Source organism: Lacerta agilis, chromosome 1, assembly GCF_009819535.1.
Source record: "Lacerta agilis isolate rLacAgi1 chromosome 1, rLacAgi1.pri, whole genome shotgun sequence".
NCBI lineage: Eukaryota > Metazoa > Chordata > Lepidosauria > Squamata > Lacertidae > Lacerta > Lacerta agilis.
Genome location: NC_046312.1, coordinates 48,613,432 through 48,629,857, shown reverse-complemented (window position 1 = coordinate 48,629,857; position 16,426 = coordinate 48,613,432). Strand labels below are relative to the sequence as shown.

General features: G+C 39.5%; 1 protein-coding gene across 11 annotated transcripts in view; it reads left to right on the top strand.

Annotated features, from left to right (window-relative positions):
- ATG13 (autophagy related 13) overlaps positions 1–16,426 on the top strand; it is a 23,122-nt gene extending 6,696 nt beyond the window's left edge. For 2 of the 11 annotated variants that reach the window (XM_033148807.1, XM_033148818.1), the window contains exons 4-18: positions 2–121; positions 828–874; positions 2,113–2,253; positions 2,864–2,904; positions 3,349–3,445; positions 3,736–3,834; positions 4,973–5,060; positions 7,124–7,222; positions 8,901–9,011; positions 9,537–9,676; positions 11,696–11,813; positions 12,133–12,210; positions 12,390–12,506; positions 13,279–13,407; positions 14,656–16,426. In XM_033148807.1, coding sequence (XP_033004698.1) covers positions 2–121; positions 828–874; positions 2,113–2,253; positions 2,864–2,904; positions 3,349–3,445; positions 3,736–3,834; positions 4,973–5,060; positions 7,124–7,222; positions 8,901–9,011; positions 9,537–9,676; positions 11,696–11,813; positions 12,133–12,210; positions 12,390–12,506; positions 13,279–13,407; positions 14,656–14,733 — 1,503 coding nt within the window. In that variant the 3' untranslated portion in view covers positions 14,734–16,426. The remainder of the gene's footprint in view (position 1; positions 122–827; positions 875–2,112; positions 2,254–2,863; positions 2,905–3,348; positions 3,446–3,735; positions 3,835–4,972; positions 5,061–7,123; positions 7,223–8,900; positions 9,012–9,536; positions 9,677–11,695; positions 11,814–12,132; positions 12,211–12,389; positions 12,507–13,278; positions 13,408–14,655) is intronic. The other 9 variants (XM_033148828.1, XM_033148847.1, XM_033148857.1 and 6 more) reach the window with 9 other exon arrangements.

The window sequence follows — 16,426 nt, the reverse complement described above, 5'->3', positions numbered from 1 at the left end:
GTTCAACTTGGCAATCAAAGACATCCCAGAAGTTACCCATGAAGCAAAAAAAGCCTTGGCAGGACAGCTGCCTGCTGTTGGGCGATCAATGTGTGTGGAAATCTCTCTCAAAACCTCTGAGGTAAAGCCTAAGCAAAACTACACTTCTGCCATCTTTATGCTTTAAGGCTCATGTCAACAATGTCTTCATACTATGCACATGATATCTATTGCAAGCGTTTTTTAGCACACCACTATTGACACTGTTAAGGAGAGTCTATACATAAAAAGAGCCACCCTGGGTCATAAACTGCAATTACTATGTTGTTGTCACATTCTTTATAGAGGTACCCATGATATCAGAAAGTTTTCCAACTATCCAAAATAGTTTTTCAGCCTAAATATCTGTTTTTAAAATAATCATCATTAGGAAAATAAAAAATGTACTGTATGATGGTTACCACATATAGGGTTGAGCTTTCAACAAGCAAACTGCTTTCAACAAACAAGCAGCCCACCATAAGCGGGGGGGGGGGGGGCAAACTGTTGAGGCCATTCATATTCATTGTAGGTGTAGGTATATTTGTCATTTGAAGTCAAAAGGAAGCTGAGTGCACAAGGGGGGAAAGGTGCCCCTTTAATCTTATGAATCAGAAGGAGCAAACCATAACTACAAATTCATTATTATATGTAGTATGTTGAATTTGGTGTCTCCATTTAAATTCAAAAGGGACCACAATAAGATCTAAAATGATTATTCATTTGATGATAAACTTATTTTGCAGGTTTTTCCCATTCATTGAGCATCTCGCAAATATGTTATTTAAACATTCCTTTTTCCACTGCAGGGGGATTCCATGGAGTTGGAAATTTGGTGTTTGGAAATGAATGAAAAGTAAGTTTGTGTTGCGGATTCTTGTCCAATAAGCAGATATTTCTTGGCTGACTGAGTGCATAAGGGCACAGGACTTCATCTAAATACTAGTTGCTGGGAAACAACAATGGGAGAGGGCTGTTGCACTCATGTTCTGTTTGTGGGCTTCCCATATGCATTTGGTTGGCCACTGTGGGAAACAGAATGCTCAACTAAATAGTCATTTGGTCTGATCCAGCAGGCCTTTTCTTATGTTCTTAGTCATGTTCAGTTTCCCCACTTGTCTTGAAGCAGATATAACAGGGTAGAGCCAAAACCATGTGGGGGGTTGGATTATCTTCAGTGACTATAGTTGCAAGCCAGTATGGTTAAATGGTAATAGCAACCACTTCGTGTGCACTCGGGTTTAGGAAATGCATGAATTACAAAATAGGAAAGTTGAATTAAATTAGGTTGTTTTGGTTGTTGGTGATTTTAAATGACTGATTTAAATCAATTCACCCTGGATCTAAAAGGGCAGATATTATTAGATGGCAGAAAGCTCTAAAATAAATCCTCCTATGGTCCCATGGCTTAAATGGCCTGTTTTGATTTAACAGTGTTGTAGAAGACACTGGAGTTAAATTATATACAGTGAGTCAGCAGTTTAGTTCTGATTTTTTTTTAATTCTGCATCAGCCAAACATAATTAGCCACAAGCATCTGCTGCTTCATAGCTTTTACTTATCTCCTAGACTAGAAAAATTGCAAAGGGACTTATGGTTTTATCACATTTATCATTCAAGTAAGAGAGAACTCTTGGTATCTGTTAACTGAGAAATTCAGGTGTCTTTTCACAGAACATACCTGCTCAGTATTTAAAGTCATGTGTATATTTTTGGCTAGGTGCTGAAGTACAAGGATTTCCAATTGATTACAAATAAGAATTATGCAAGATATACCTGTATAGGTATCTACAAGCTATATAAGAAAATAAGCTACAAAATGCTCACAAACTTAGAGTAATTAATTCTAGTACAATATCATTTGTAACTTCTGCAAATACTTTTTTGCAATTAGATAAATATTCTTTGGGAACAAATTGCGTAAGGTATATGAATAGATTGTGTTTCTAAGGGCAGGTTGTAATTGTAATTGCTTCTATTTTACATGGCTAAATCTAAAGTAGACCGCAAATTTCACTGCCTCTAGCTTGTATTAGTATACTTTGTGTCACTTCATTGAGAATATTGGACTAACTCTTTCTGTGTGCTTTTTAGGTGTGATAAAGAAATCAAAGTTTCCTACACTGTGTACAACAGACTGTCTCTATTACTGAAGTCTTTACTTGCTATAACAAGGGTGACTCCCGCCTACAGACTGTCTAGGAAACAAGGTCATGAATATGTAATATTGTACAGGTAATAAATATTGAAATAGAAACAATAGAACTATTGGCTCTTACGCACTTTTTCCACTCATTTTTTCCTATGGTGTTTTGCAATTCTTGATCAACTCTTCATTATTTTTCTTTAGCTTCTCCATATTCTTAGAGTATCTTTCCCCTTAAAAGCCAACTTGCTTCCTCAGTTGTTTCCTTTAAAAGGATCCTTAGTTTAAAAAAAAACTTTTTTTCTCCCATCTTTGTCTTAGAACATATCTGGTAGAAAGTTTTCGGACTGCTAAATGTTTGGCAGGTGAGGGGGGACCCTTTTTAAATAGAAAAGGCAAGATCCTGAATTAGGTCTTCAATGGTATTTCTGGTTCATCTGCTGACCAGTGAATAGCATATCAGCTGTGGGTTCAGATTTCCAGCTCAGCCATGAATTTATTGGATGGTGGCATTTGGCAAACTGCTGTCTTTCAGTCCCAATTTCTCAGGAGTAAAAGGCAATAATACTCAAATATTGTATGGATAAAGAATCTTAATCTAAATCAGAAGACCCAACTCAATGATAAAACACTTAGTGCACCTGACTTTATACTACCTAGTAGACAATATTTAATGTGCCCTCTCTCTCTCTCTCTCAGGATATACTTCGGAGAAGTTCAGCTGAGTGGCTTGGGAGAAGGTATGGTTTGGCAATGAACAAACTAGCTGAAGACTTAAAAAAATAACTACTATATACCAGTAACATAACAGTCAGGGAAAACATAAGAGGAAAATGAATGATTTTGGATATAGGGGAAATTAGGAGACTCCCTTACTGGAGGTCAATGATAGCAATATAATGTTTATTAACGACACGTGCATCAGTCCCTACATGGAATAGCACAATTAGTAAAATAACTTTTTTTTAAAAAAAAAGGTGCTGAGAGATTTATTAGGAAGAGGTATGGCTTCAGTAAGGGATATGGCAGAAGAGCATATTGTTATCCCTTTGTTGCTAGCATGATGACATAAACTGTCATTCAGGAACAGAGAAATGGCAAATCAATCTTGATCTTTATTGCTGACTATAAAATTATTATTATTATTATTATTATTATTGATAATTTTTCTCCTACTTCCATAGGATTTCAGACCGTCCGTGTTGGGACAGTGGGTACTCCATTAGGCACCATCACTTTGTCCTGTGCCTACAGAATCAACCTAGCTTTCATGTCTACCAGGTGAGAGCATGAGAGTGAAACTAAGCCACATTTTCCTGGACTCTTTCCACTTCTGAAGCCCAAAATCCTGGGCTTCTCAGATTTTGTGGAGTGATATTGTTTGGTAGCCCTGAGTCATGCTCCTGAACACCAAATTCCTTGTTCATGTGTGGAGTTGCAGGGTTGAATTGTGGGGATGCTCTGTTTCCCATTAACAGATGCAGAAGACCAGTCTAGCTGTCAGAATTGGGGTTGTAGCAGAGAAGAGAACACAGTCTTATGAATAACACCATTTGCTTGTTGCATTGCAGGCAGTTTGAGAGGACCCCACCTATCATGGGGATTATCATTGATCACTTTGTGGACCGTCCCTACCCCAGCTCCTCACCCATGCATCCCTGCAATTACAGGTGAGGAAATACAAATCACAGATCATAGGTGAAGGCAGTTCTTCCCAAATACAGAGCCTCTACATCATGCACTGCTGGGTGGAGAAAAGAAAAAGTCCTTACATGGAATGGAAACCCCTGCATTTTCTATTCTATAAGAAGTGGGTGAATGGCATATGGTCTAGAGGGTTCTTAGACTTTCAAACTTTCTCCAGTTCACGTAGACAGTGGTTCACATGAATTCTCATTTGCATCATTAGTATATAATCAGAAAAAATACTATGCAGAGTGAAAACTAAGTGAAATGAGTTGCAGAAGAAAGCTAACAGAATGCATTGCAGGCATCGATTTTAGTGTTTGTACACTCAAGTGTCAGCATTCAAAAGCATTCATTTATTTAATATAGTTTTCAAATACTGGGTCTACTTTAATTTGTGAAAGGGAATGTTTACCAGCAGATGCTTCTGCTGGAGGAAGAGGGACAGGAGGTATGCCATCTCCCTCACTTTTTGCAACCCTCAGGAGCAGTGAAACTAGGAACTGGTGAATAACTACCCCCTCCTTATCCAGTGGAAGCATCTTGTGAGTGGAATTTCACTTATGGGAAGCCTAGAGCCCAACCCATTGCAATGTATAATATTTTGACAAAGAAGCATAGAATTTGAGTTTGAAGGGTCCTCTAGTCCAACCCTCTGCAGTGCAGAAATCTCAACTGAAGCATACATGACAGGTGGTCATCCAAATCAAAAGGTTGTTTTAGTAAAAGATTTTATTTTATAAACATTTCCTTTGCAGTCAGACCAAAAGCAACGATAAGGTGCTTTAAACTGGCTTTGAAGCTACATTTTGTACATCCCTACAGCTGGTAGCATAGGCAACATTTATCAGAAAGAGTCTTCCTAACAAAAACTAGAAGGCAGATACGAGAATAATGTTTCATACTTCTCCTGGATAAACAAAATCCAAACAGACTTAATCCACTCTAGTAGCATTTATTTAAGCCCTGATAAGGAAAGAGTTAGAGCTCCTTCATAATTCTCCTTTCAACTCCACTCAGATGTTCTGGGTCTGTCTACAATGTCTGTCTCCGTATGTACTTTAAATCTTGCATTTTATTGAACATTCCCATTTTGAAGTTTATCTCATCCTTCTGTTACAGAACAGCTGGTGAGGAAAATGCATACCCATCAGTGGAAGATTCTCAAGAAGCCTGCACAACCTCTTTTTCTACTTCTCCACCATCACAGGTAAACAATTTTTCAGAGACCATTGTATGTTTTCCAGCATGCCTCTTTCAGAGAGGCAGCTAGCTGTCATGTTTGGCAACAAGGCATATTTTAGTTAACAGACACTTGTAGTTTTAGTTAACATTTTAAGAAATTGAATATTACAGATTGTTAGACAAATACAAAAATGAAGGCTACTGAAAACTAAATGATAGTGTACTACATGTGTGCCTAATGATACCGGTAAGTTTCATTGTGCATACATTTCACTAGTACAAAAATTCTGTCTCTTTATAGATAAAACAATGCGGTATTGGTCACACTTGATTGCACAGATTACAGTTTTAAGTTCTGAATCAATCTTGCTGACAACCTGTTGATTGCATAGTTTTCACCTGTTTCCATCCTGCTGCAATTTAAAAACCATTCTCTATACCTGGCAATTGTAAAATACTTAAAGATGGGTCACTTTTCTCTTCTCTGTTCCTTTTAAAACCTTGCATACTCAGGCCGATGTATTTAATAGATTTAAAAGACTGGCAAAGAGCATTTGGAGCTGTGCAGTTGGTATAGGTTTAGTTTTTGAATCTCCTTCACTAGGGCAACCCTGGTGTGGAAATGAGTTTCTAATTACATAGCTTCTATTCTGGAAATGCAAACAGATGCTGTTGGGGAAGGAGAAGGCATGCAACACTTGTGATGCACACAATCCTAGGAAAGTGCTGAGGATCATATCTTAACTTCAGGCTAGAGGATGAGGGCATGCTCTACAGGCAGCTGTGGGTTGGACAAAGCCTTCTGCTTCACCTCTGTTTTCCTGGATCAAAGTGTCCAGTTCCAATTTATGTATGTTTTGGGGCACTCTAAAGATTTTTGCCTTATGCTTAGGGGCTCTCCTGGTTGCCCAGTCAAATATCACAGAAGAAACAAGTAAAGGGTTCTGAATCTGTTACTTCAGTTGTCTCAATCGAACACTAGTTTGACGACACATGGCTTCTGACTTTCTGGCAGCCAGCACAGCTGATGAATTTGCAGCTCAAGGCTTTTTCTCTGTTCTTGTTAGGGTTTGTGTTCAGCTGCTCTGTAACAGGGTGAGGTGTCTTAAAAAAAACACCACACCAGTGTTTGACAAAGCCTATTGTCTTACTGTTTGTATCAAGCCTAGTGCAACTGGAGATTGCTTTGATCACTGAGATGCATGAGAACTTAGAGCAGGGGTCCCCAAACTAAAGCCCGTGGGCCGGATACGGCCTGTGCCAGCCAATTATCCGGTCTGCAACAACCCCCGCCACCCGCTCTTACCGGCGCAGTGCAGATGCCCATCTCCAGGTCGGTGCGGCGACGGAAATAGCTTGTGCCCATGCACAAGCGTAATTTCTGGCGCATTTTCGGGTCTGCGGAGGCCCGTGTGCATGCGCACAAGCTATTTCCGGTGCTCCACCGACCCAGAAGTGCACCGGAAATAGCTTGTGCGCATGCACACGGGCCTCCACAGACCCGAAAATGTGCCGGAAATCATGCTTGCGCATGCGTACAAGCTATTTCTGGCACCATGCCGACCCGGAAGTGCACCGGTAAAAACAAGTGCACGCACATATGGGCGCGCGCTCCCCCGCCTTCTGGCCCGCCGTGAGATTGGCACCGGAGGAACCTGCCTGAGCCGGGTAAGTTTGCTGACCCCTGACTTAGAGTGATCTCCACTTTATATAGCTCCCCCTTTGCTCACTTGTCACCAACAGCTATTCAAGCCTAGTTGTTAGGATGATCAATAAAAGTCCTAATACATCTGACTTAGAAGAGAGTTTCAGGCTGTTGGTTATATATGACCAGCAGTGAATTCATTGATAAAGACTACAACTAGGAACACTTTTTTTAAAAGCGGATAACAGTTTCCTGACATTTTAACCCCTTTATAAAGCATGCAGCTCCCCTGCAATTCTACAACTCTTTGACGTGTATGAAAGCTTCTCATAGCTGAACCCACAGTCCTCACCAACATTCAGTTCATCCAACTCTTTTCAGTTTTTCTTTCTGAAGTCTCTTTCTTTCTTTTCTTTTGTGTTTTCTTTTGTGCGTCTGTTCAGTGTGTATTTACTGTCACTAAAGCACATTTTCAGACCCCTCCTCCTGTTGTGACGGATACATTGAAGGGCCCTTTGATGGGGCTGACCTTTTCACATCAAGTGAGTTCATAGTAGAAAAAAATAGGTTTGGTCTGACAACACCTTTAAAATAAAGGTGCATGACAAAAGTGTTTTTTCATTAACTAGTAAATCATTTTCCTTAGATTTGGCTTTTTAGGCTTGTTAGCCTAAAATGAATCATGCATTTGAGTTTAATGTGCTTAGAGGTTTGCAAAATCTGTTCAGTTACTGACTACCTTTTAGAAAAGAAAATTAATCAAACATCTCTGAAGTTATTAAATTTATTGTCTTTATTGCTGAACAGGAAATTTGCAAAGAAGCAATGAAAATATGTAGTTTAGACTGTATAGAGCAATCATAGAATACTGATCGCTTCGTGGAATACAGTTTTCTGGAAATTGCTGTATGTTTTCTTGAGTTGACCAGGGGACAGGAAATAAACAGTATTTTTCACCTCTGAAGAAATTAAGTTTATTGTCACCATTATAAAGGGCTGAAGCAGTTTGTTGTACCTCAGGAGTCAATTATATTCTAGTGGATTAATTTCTTTGCAGTTGGCCTTAGACATAGGCTTTTGGAGCACATTAATTAATTACTGTGAGCCCAGTATGCCACATAGGCATTTCTTCTGTTTCTTTTCCAGAGCTTTCTGATAGCCCAATGAGGAATTTAATATTTTGTCGTCCAATGTATTTCTGTAGCTGTACCAGACTGTGCTTTGGGAGTGTGATATGAATAGATTCTATTCTTTTAATGTTACCTGAGTAGTTTTGAAAACAGTCCTGTTTTTATTTGTTTGAATTTCCTAAAATCCTATTTTTATTTGTTTTATATGCTTTTATACAACTGTTCTTTTAATGGTTTGATGTAGTATTCTTGTTTTAATGATATTGTTTTATTAGGTTATATATACAATTTGAAGATTTTTAAAATATTAAGCAGAGGAAGGTTTTGGCTGTGAGGTAGACTTTCACATTGAGGACTATAAAATGCCTGCTCTGGAAACTTTTGCCTCTATAACTGAGTTACAGAATGTGAGGCTTAATGTTCAGGCTTTGCCCTTCTTGGTGTGGGAGTAAAAGAGGCATGCAGTTGGTCACATGATTTGTTTGACAATGAACCTATATCCACAGTGAGTCTGCTGTCAGAGCAAAGGTTTTCCAGGCTTCTTCTGTAGCGTTTATTTAATAAAGGCAGTGAAAATCAATAGGAAGTTGAAGTAGCATATAACAATAATATATAAAACATTTCAATAAAACACAGAACAGTCATTAAAAAAAACACCTCATAGAAAACAAATAATAAACACAGCTTTTAAGTAATTGCTCTCGTGTCCAGCATGTTATTGGTCAACATACTTCATACTATCCTTTCAGTCCTATATGAATGCCATCTCCATCATTTGTAGGTGTTGTGCATCATTTTTATGCAAAATCCAGGCTTGAGAGTGGTCCCTGGTAATCCTAAACACAACTTAAAAATAAGTTCCATTGAAATCGGTGGCAACTTTTTCTTTTAAGTAAAGATGTCTAGGATTGGTTTGGTTTAGTTTGGTTTTGTGTGTGCATGTGTCTCAGACTACCTCAGTTCCATCCTAGTATTTTATTCTGCAAATCTGATTTCTTTTCCTGGCCTTTTCCAGTAATTCTGAAAATTATTCAGACTGTGTGGGGTTTTCCCTTTCTCTCCCTTTCCCTTTCCCCCTCTCATTTCTTAGCTCTCCAGCTCTCGTCTTTCTTATCAGCCTGCAGCCCTGGGAGTTGGATCAGCTGACCTGGCCTACCCAGTAGTCTTTGCTGGCGGCTTGAGTGCTGCACATCCTCACCAGGTATTCTTAGAGGTTTGAGACCATTTTATATGTCTCATAGCTAACACTGTTCCTTAACTGTTGACACATTTCTCTATCCATTCTTACCCCCATTCTTTTACTTGTATGGTACAGTCAGAGAGAGCTAAGCAGCCTTGCTTTGCCTGTTAAGAAATTTGAAGGCTTTCTGCCATAAAGCAAAGAAAACTGGAAGATATCATAGTCAAATTCTGGGAATGTGGGGCCAGTGCCCAGATTTCTTTGTCATGTCTGGTTATCAATCTCCTTAGTTGATAATTTCTTCTGGTGCTCCCTGTCTTAACTTCATTGTAAGTGACTGAGATCCTTTCTAGCTCTCTTTACCTGTTGGTAGGAAGCCTTCAGGCAGAACCAGGCTGTTTCTCTTATCGTGAGTATAACATGTAACCCAGCTGTCAGCTACCTATCATTGAGAGTCAGGCAACCATACACTTGAAAATAAAAGAGCCTGGAGCTTCTTTTAATTAATTCTAAAATATCTAATTTGCTTATCCCTTTCTCCTCCAGTTGATTGTTCCAGGGAAGGATGGAGGAGTGCCCTTGATTCCTAGCCAACCAGTTCATGGCTCCCAGGCTGATCATGAGAGAATGGCAACATGCACCCCTTTGGATGGGGGCCACTACTCTGCAGTTACTCCAACTAGCAGGTAAGTTTTCCATCTCTTGATTGTGATTCATAGTCTTACTACAGGTTTTAAAAATAATTCATTTGCAGCTTTCTTACATTGATCAATAATTTTGGAAAGAGGCAGTTAGGAAGATCATTAGAGGATTTTAACTTTCCCTAATCCAGATTCTTTTCCTCCCTTTCTTTCACCCCAAAGTGAAAGTGCAGAGACAGCATGTGTAAGTAGGGTTCTCCTACATTTGCAGTAACTACAGACCTGTAGGAAGATAGGACAGTAATTTTCCAAATCCAACAGCTGTTTGATGGAACGTTTTCATAGTAAAATGCATCTACACACATAAAATCAACATTATTTAGTTCAGTTACTTAACAACATCCATCAGTAATTACAGTAACTTTCACTATTCTTGATGGATCAGCACCTAAAGTTCAGTGTTGTTTTGGACCTTGGAAACTTTACAGATTTCAGTAGCAGCTAAAAATGTAAGAACTGGAGCTGCACTCTTGGTAAGATCTACATCTGTCTGATCCAGCTACTTTTAATTCCACTATTTCCACCTTGTGACATTTCATTAGTTCCAATACTAGACTCTTCATTAGTAATAATAAAGTGGTTGTGGTTTCATTTCTGTAAAATGACTGACTGCAGGTACTAAAGCATAGTTGTAGCTTCTAACAAGAATACCTCAAACACCAACTCCTGCAGAGCTTCTGTTATGGTTAAGCACAAACCTTGCCCTTTAGAGTTGAGGACAGTACCAACACTGACATTTGCAGTTTAATACTGGTAGCTTTTGCAAACTTAACATTTCTATTTTTCCTGGGGATGTAATTTAGACAAGCGCCTGGGATGCTAGTCTCAATTTGCCCACTGTCTGCCCCCTTAAATAAACTTAAATAAACATGCAAACAGTTCATCTTCACTTGTAAAGCTGTAACACTATTTAATACTGGTCCAGCCAGAGCTGCTGTTCAATTTCTTGATGTTAGTACATTTCAATTAATATTAGGAAGCTCCCACAAGCTTAGAAGATGCCAATTTAGTGTTTTTTATGTTTATGTGTAATATCAATATATACAGATTGACACATGTGCCAATTAATCACCATATTTGACAGGAATAAATCATCCATGCAAACTGCACCTCAAAGACATGCAATGGGATACAAATGCAATATAAAATGGGGCTTTCAAAAGCTGAACAGATGTAGGGGGCACTATTTGGTCTAGGGCCTGTTCACGTGTATTCCATAATCTCTGGGTAGCGCCCCTGTTCATATGGCTGTAATCTCCCTCTCCACACCTGTACCTGCATCCATGAGGGATATGATCAGGAGGCTCTAAAGGCCTGGAATGACATTGCCTTTTGAAGACATTTATGGTGTGGATATTAATTCAACATACAAATCACAACTTGAAGTGGGGAAATACCCATGAAAATATTAAGAAAACAAAATCCATTAAGGAAAATTCTGTTTCGCACAAAGAAAGAGAAAAGAGTAGTGAAATATTCTATGGGAACAGTTTTGTAGTCTTTTATCCAGAATGTGGCTGGGAGGGTTCTGTTCAAATTGTATTTCACAAATCCTCCACCAACTTCACTGGTTACCAGTTTGTTCTCAGGCTTAATTCAAAGTGTTGGCTTTGATATTTAATACCTTGGGACCACAATATCTTAAGACACACACACCCTGCAAGTGAGTCTGTCCAGGATTTCTACTCCACTTTGGAGACCTTCCTTTGGGGTCACCACCTTCACCACTATCTGAAATACAGCAAGTGGGTACCCAGGAGAGGGCCTTTTCAGTTTTATTTGGAATGACTACTGAGATAACTTTGATTCACCATGAACTTTGCTGATATTTTTTACACATTATGCATTGTCCTTTGTGTGTAGAATACTGCCTTTTGTACCTGCAGTACAACATATGGGTAAACAAATAATATACTCTCATGTACCAGTGCTTCATTCCAGAGCTCGTGCAGAGCAAGAAAAACAAGAGGAAATCAATTATACCCCTTCTCTCTTCTCTCTCAGTGAGGACACAGAAACTGTATCGAACAGCAGTGAAGGAAAGAGTGGGTCCCCACATGATCTCTGGGAGACAATATTTGTGCGGAAGGTGGGAGCCTTTGTCAATAAACCTATCAACCAGGTAATATAAGTTCATTGCTCTTGGAGACTTTATGTCAGAAATATGGTGGTTGCATGTTTTGCATTGAGCAAGGGGTTGGACAAGGTCTTTTCCAACTCTGAAGTTCTATGATGTGCTGTTCTTTAGGAAAGAAAAAAACACAAGGAATATCCTCTCCCTTGACACAGGAGGCCGAAAACAACAGCAGCCTTTCTATTTCTTTCTTCTTTGAACATTAGTTGATCATATTTTGAAGATTCACAGTGCTATGTTGCATGCTAGGTAAGAGGAGCGGCATTTGACTGAGACATTTGGGATTCTGTCTTTTGATCCTTTCTAGGTGACCATGGCCAGTTTGGACATTCCGTTTGCTATGTTTGCTCCCAAGAACATTGAGCCAGAAGATAATGACCCAATGGTAAGAAATGCCAGTCTTGCTCAGTCCTGCCTTCTCAGATTTGAGTAGGTCTGAATTTCCTAACCCAGCCATTAGCATGCTTGTGTTTTCTGACTGAAAAACTTAACTTTTAGCATCCATTTAACTCCCTCATTCCAGTGTTTGGATATGTTGGTCTGACACTTGGATCTCTTCAACAGGTGAATCCTCCTGACTCCCCAGAAATAGAGTCTCCCCTCCAGGGCAGCCTACACTCAGTGGGCTCCAGTGGCAGCAGCAATGGGAACATCCATGACGATTTTGTTATGGTTGATTTTGTAAGTTGATGCAGCCCTTTATATACACATGCAACCTTCGCCTCAATGTCTGAAGCAGAACTGAAATGCTAAAATATATGAAATTCCTTGGGGAAAAGCATCTTCACAGAACCAATATGGGGCAAATAGCTCTGAATATTATTTCATTAAAAAGCAGAAGTGTACTAATAGGCTTCCCAAAATATTGAGAGACTGAGCTTGCAGGAATTCCAGCATACTGGACCCTTTTGAGAGACCTGAAACTTTTATTCTTAAGAACCTATGATGAGTTTTACTCATAGGACTAGAACTCAAAGGCTATTTGACGCAGACTTCTGTCCAAAGGTGGCCCTTTTCACAGACTGTCACCCCAAATCAATCCCAGCAGATTCTCTACATCACTCAGATTATAGGGGGACATGAGCAAAGAGCAGTATCTAAGAAGATGGTCTACAACACAGGTTATAATAATAACAATTTATTATTTATATGCCTCCCATTTGACTGGGTTGCCCCAGCCACTCTGGGCGGCTCCTAACAAAAATAGTAAAAGCAATATAACACCACACACTAAAGGTTCACCTGCAGTCCAGAGAATAGCCAGATGACCAGTTTTGGTAGGAGAAAGATGAAAAACATGTTCTACTATATGCTGTACATTGTGCTGTTGTTGGATGAAACAATGAAATGTATTTCATTGATAGTGGCTAAATACATTATCAGATGATGATTGAACAGAGCACTGATGTGTTATCGATGTACAGCTGACTGATATTTGTTCATTTAATTCTAGAAACCGGCATTTTCTAAGGATGACATCCTCCCAATAGACCTTGGAACATTCTACCGTGAATTTCAGAATCCTCCTCAGCTCAGCAGCCTCTCCATTGACATTGGGGCTCAGTCCATGGCAGAAGATCTGGTATGCAAAAATAGGATTTCAGTTTGAGGGACATTGCTCCCTGCCATACATAAACTGAATATGCCTTATTTGATGTGTTAGATAACTGTGCTGTGAACTCAAAAGTGCCAAAGTGCCAAGTTCAAATCTTTTTTTGTAAGTGCTATAAAAATACATGGCCTTAGGCAGGCCACTTTCTCATCACCTTAGACCACCCCAGTGACCCACCCACACAATGTATTGGAATAATCATTTTGACATGCCTTACAGAGTTTTTGTAGGGTTCCCTGAGATAAAGCGCAGTATATGAAGAAGTAACATTTTGAAGTGCCACATGAATATGTTGTTACAAGACCATCCCAGGTGTTTTCTGACACTGGTTCTCATTTTCCTGCTTCCCTACATCCTCAGAATTGTACCATCCTTAGCTCCCTCAGACAGTATCCTGCACTCAGTCACAACTTCATATTTTCTCCTATGTGCAGAACTGTTTCCTTAAACACAGTGCTCCCCCTAGCCCTTGAGCATATCTTTTCCATGAGGTGTTTGTCTTAATTCTTCAGTCTTCATTCCCAACTGTAGCCGAGCAGGTCTGACTGCATTTGCTCACTCTTCTCTCCCTCCCTTTTGTTTTCTCTGCTTTATTATAGATCATATGCTCTGTATGGTTAATGATATGTTTGTTTTTGCCTCTGAAACCCTGTAAAATGTACAAAAGGTTTTTAAAGACAATCCCTGCAAGTTGCCATCTGTTAGCAGCAGGCTGACAAGCGTAATTGTGCTAAAGCTGTTCCAGCAAATTTCAGAGGCTACATTCTCATGCACCTTCACACACAAGCCATGGACTTGGATAGATGCTGTTTACAGCATTTTCTCCTTTCCAGGGTAGCTGTGCATACAGGTTGGGAGATCTTGAGAGCATTTCATAGTTTGATAGTAATGTTGTGCTTAATCTATTGAATCAAATTATTATTATTATTATTATTATTATTATTATTATTATTATTATTATGCCTTACTCTGCTCTTCAGTTTTATGTTTTTTGAACTACCTCTTTTATTCCTGTGTCTCAGGGGTGAGGAGCCCTGTGGTCCCTCAAATGCTCTTGGACTACCATGCCCATCATTCCTTACCATTGACCATGTTGGCTGGTGCTGATGGGAGTTGGAGTTCAACAACATCTGGAGGGCCCCACACCTACTATGTATTAAGTTAAAGAAAAAAGAACTGGCTAATGTAGCTGCTGATAATTTTTCTTTGTCTTCACAGGATTCTCTACCAGATAAACTGGCTGTCCATGAGAAAAATGTCAAAGAATTTGATGCCTTTGTAGAGACCTTACAGTAAAACAGCTTATTCTACAGCAGCATTGAACTTTTTAGACACCCTGGAAAAGGAAGCCCATGCATTCTGCCTTTCTTCCCTTAGTGTCTTGTTCTCTCCCCATCCCCCAATTTCGTAGGCACTATTGCTATGCTCTGTCAGGTGCAGAAACAGTGTTCTGTATCTCTTTGAACTAGTCCTTGGGAATGGTGTGACTTGCTTTCCTACCAGTGTGAGGTTCGTATTGAATACAGTGCATTAGGAAACAAGATCAAGGCCCGTTCTTCTTCCCTTTTCTCATGTGTTGAGAGAAACTGATGCTTCTTCCTCCCTCAACAGGGCTCTACAATCTGGTTTCCAGGGGACAGTCTTTTCCCCTGCATCTGCAGTAACACCAAGCAGAAATAACTCTGACTAAATGTAACTGTCTTGTGAGCACTGTAGATTCTGCTAGTGTGGTTCAAACACCGGCTTGCCTTCAGCAAGTGCAGCTAAAACATAAGGGCAAGGGGCCGTTTTTCACCAGTGGTGCCCTAAACATAGCAAACACAATGTTGCACATCTGTGTGTGGAAACAAGAATTGAGGGGCCTGACCTGATTGCCTAGTGCAGTTTCAAAGTAAGCCACAGACACTAAAAGAATTGTTTTTTGTATATTACCTGCCAATACGGTGTGTGTCAATATATTGCTTCCCCAAGACCACAAGCATGGTCTGTGGCATTTGGAGAAGATCCAGAGTTTGTAGGCTGTGTTTACAGTCAGCAGTTGTAAATATGAATTAGGAATCCTAATTCTCTAGGGTTATTTAATTTGGGGGGGGGGGTCTTTAGTCCAAAGTTATTTCCTCTATTCCCCTCAAATGTTGCTGCTCTATCATAAAATAAGAAATATTTATTACTCTAAAGGAAACCTATATTTAAAAAAATGTATGTGGATGCTTTCACTTTGTAAAGTAGCCATATAGGCTGCTTTGTCCTTTGTCACTGCAAGTATGTTGTTCCAAACAGTTATGTCATTTCCCCCACTCCCTTTTGCAGGGTAAACTACAATACTTATTTTCAGAAACAGACATGGTTATGCTTTGAAAGTGATCTCTTCTGGTGACTCGATTTCCATTCTGCCCTGTTGGGTCTGTGGATGTCATAAATAAAAATGCACATGTTGATGCAGTGGACTGGTAGAAAGTTTCTAAAATGATTGTCTCTGACAGGCTTATACATTCGCTGTGATCTGCACTTAGTTAGAAAGTAGCTTTTTCAGACAAGCACATTTTAAAGAAGTTTGTGGTACAGTACTTGTTTTAATTGATGGGGTTTTGATTGGCTAAAAGTTTATTTTTGTAATGACTTAGCCATTAAGCAGTGTGATTGGCTGACATTGCTATGTGTTTGATCTGCCTGCTCTGTTCTTCACCAAATATGGGGAAGGAAAAACAACACTAAGCATCAGCTCAGGGATAAGTTAGACTCTGGGCACAACTCCTTTCTTCCTTTCCATTAGAAACCAGGCTGAGACTGCAATCCTGTGTAAACTTTCTTGCGTGTAAATCCCATTAAACTCCGTGGAAGTTAATTCTGAGGAAACATGCTTAGGATTGTACTGTAAAATGCCGAAGACCATTCCCTGCAACCTGTTATCTTATAAACTATTTCTTATGACTGTGGACTTGAAGGACCATTTATGGTTTCCTGATTAAAGTAATGAGATGTTAACTTC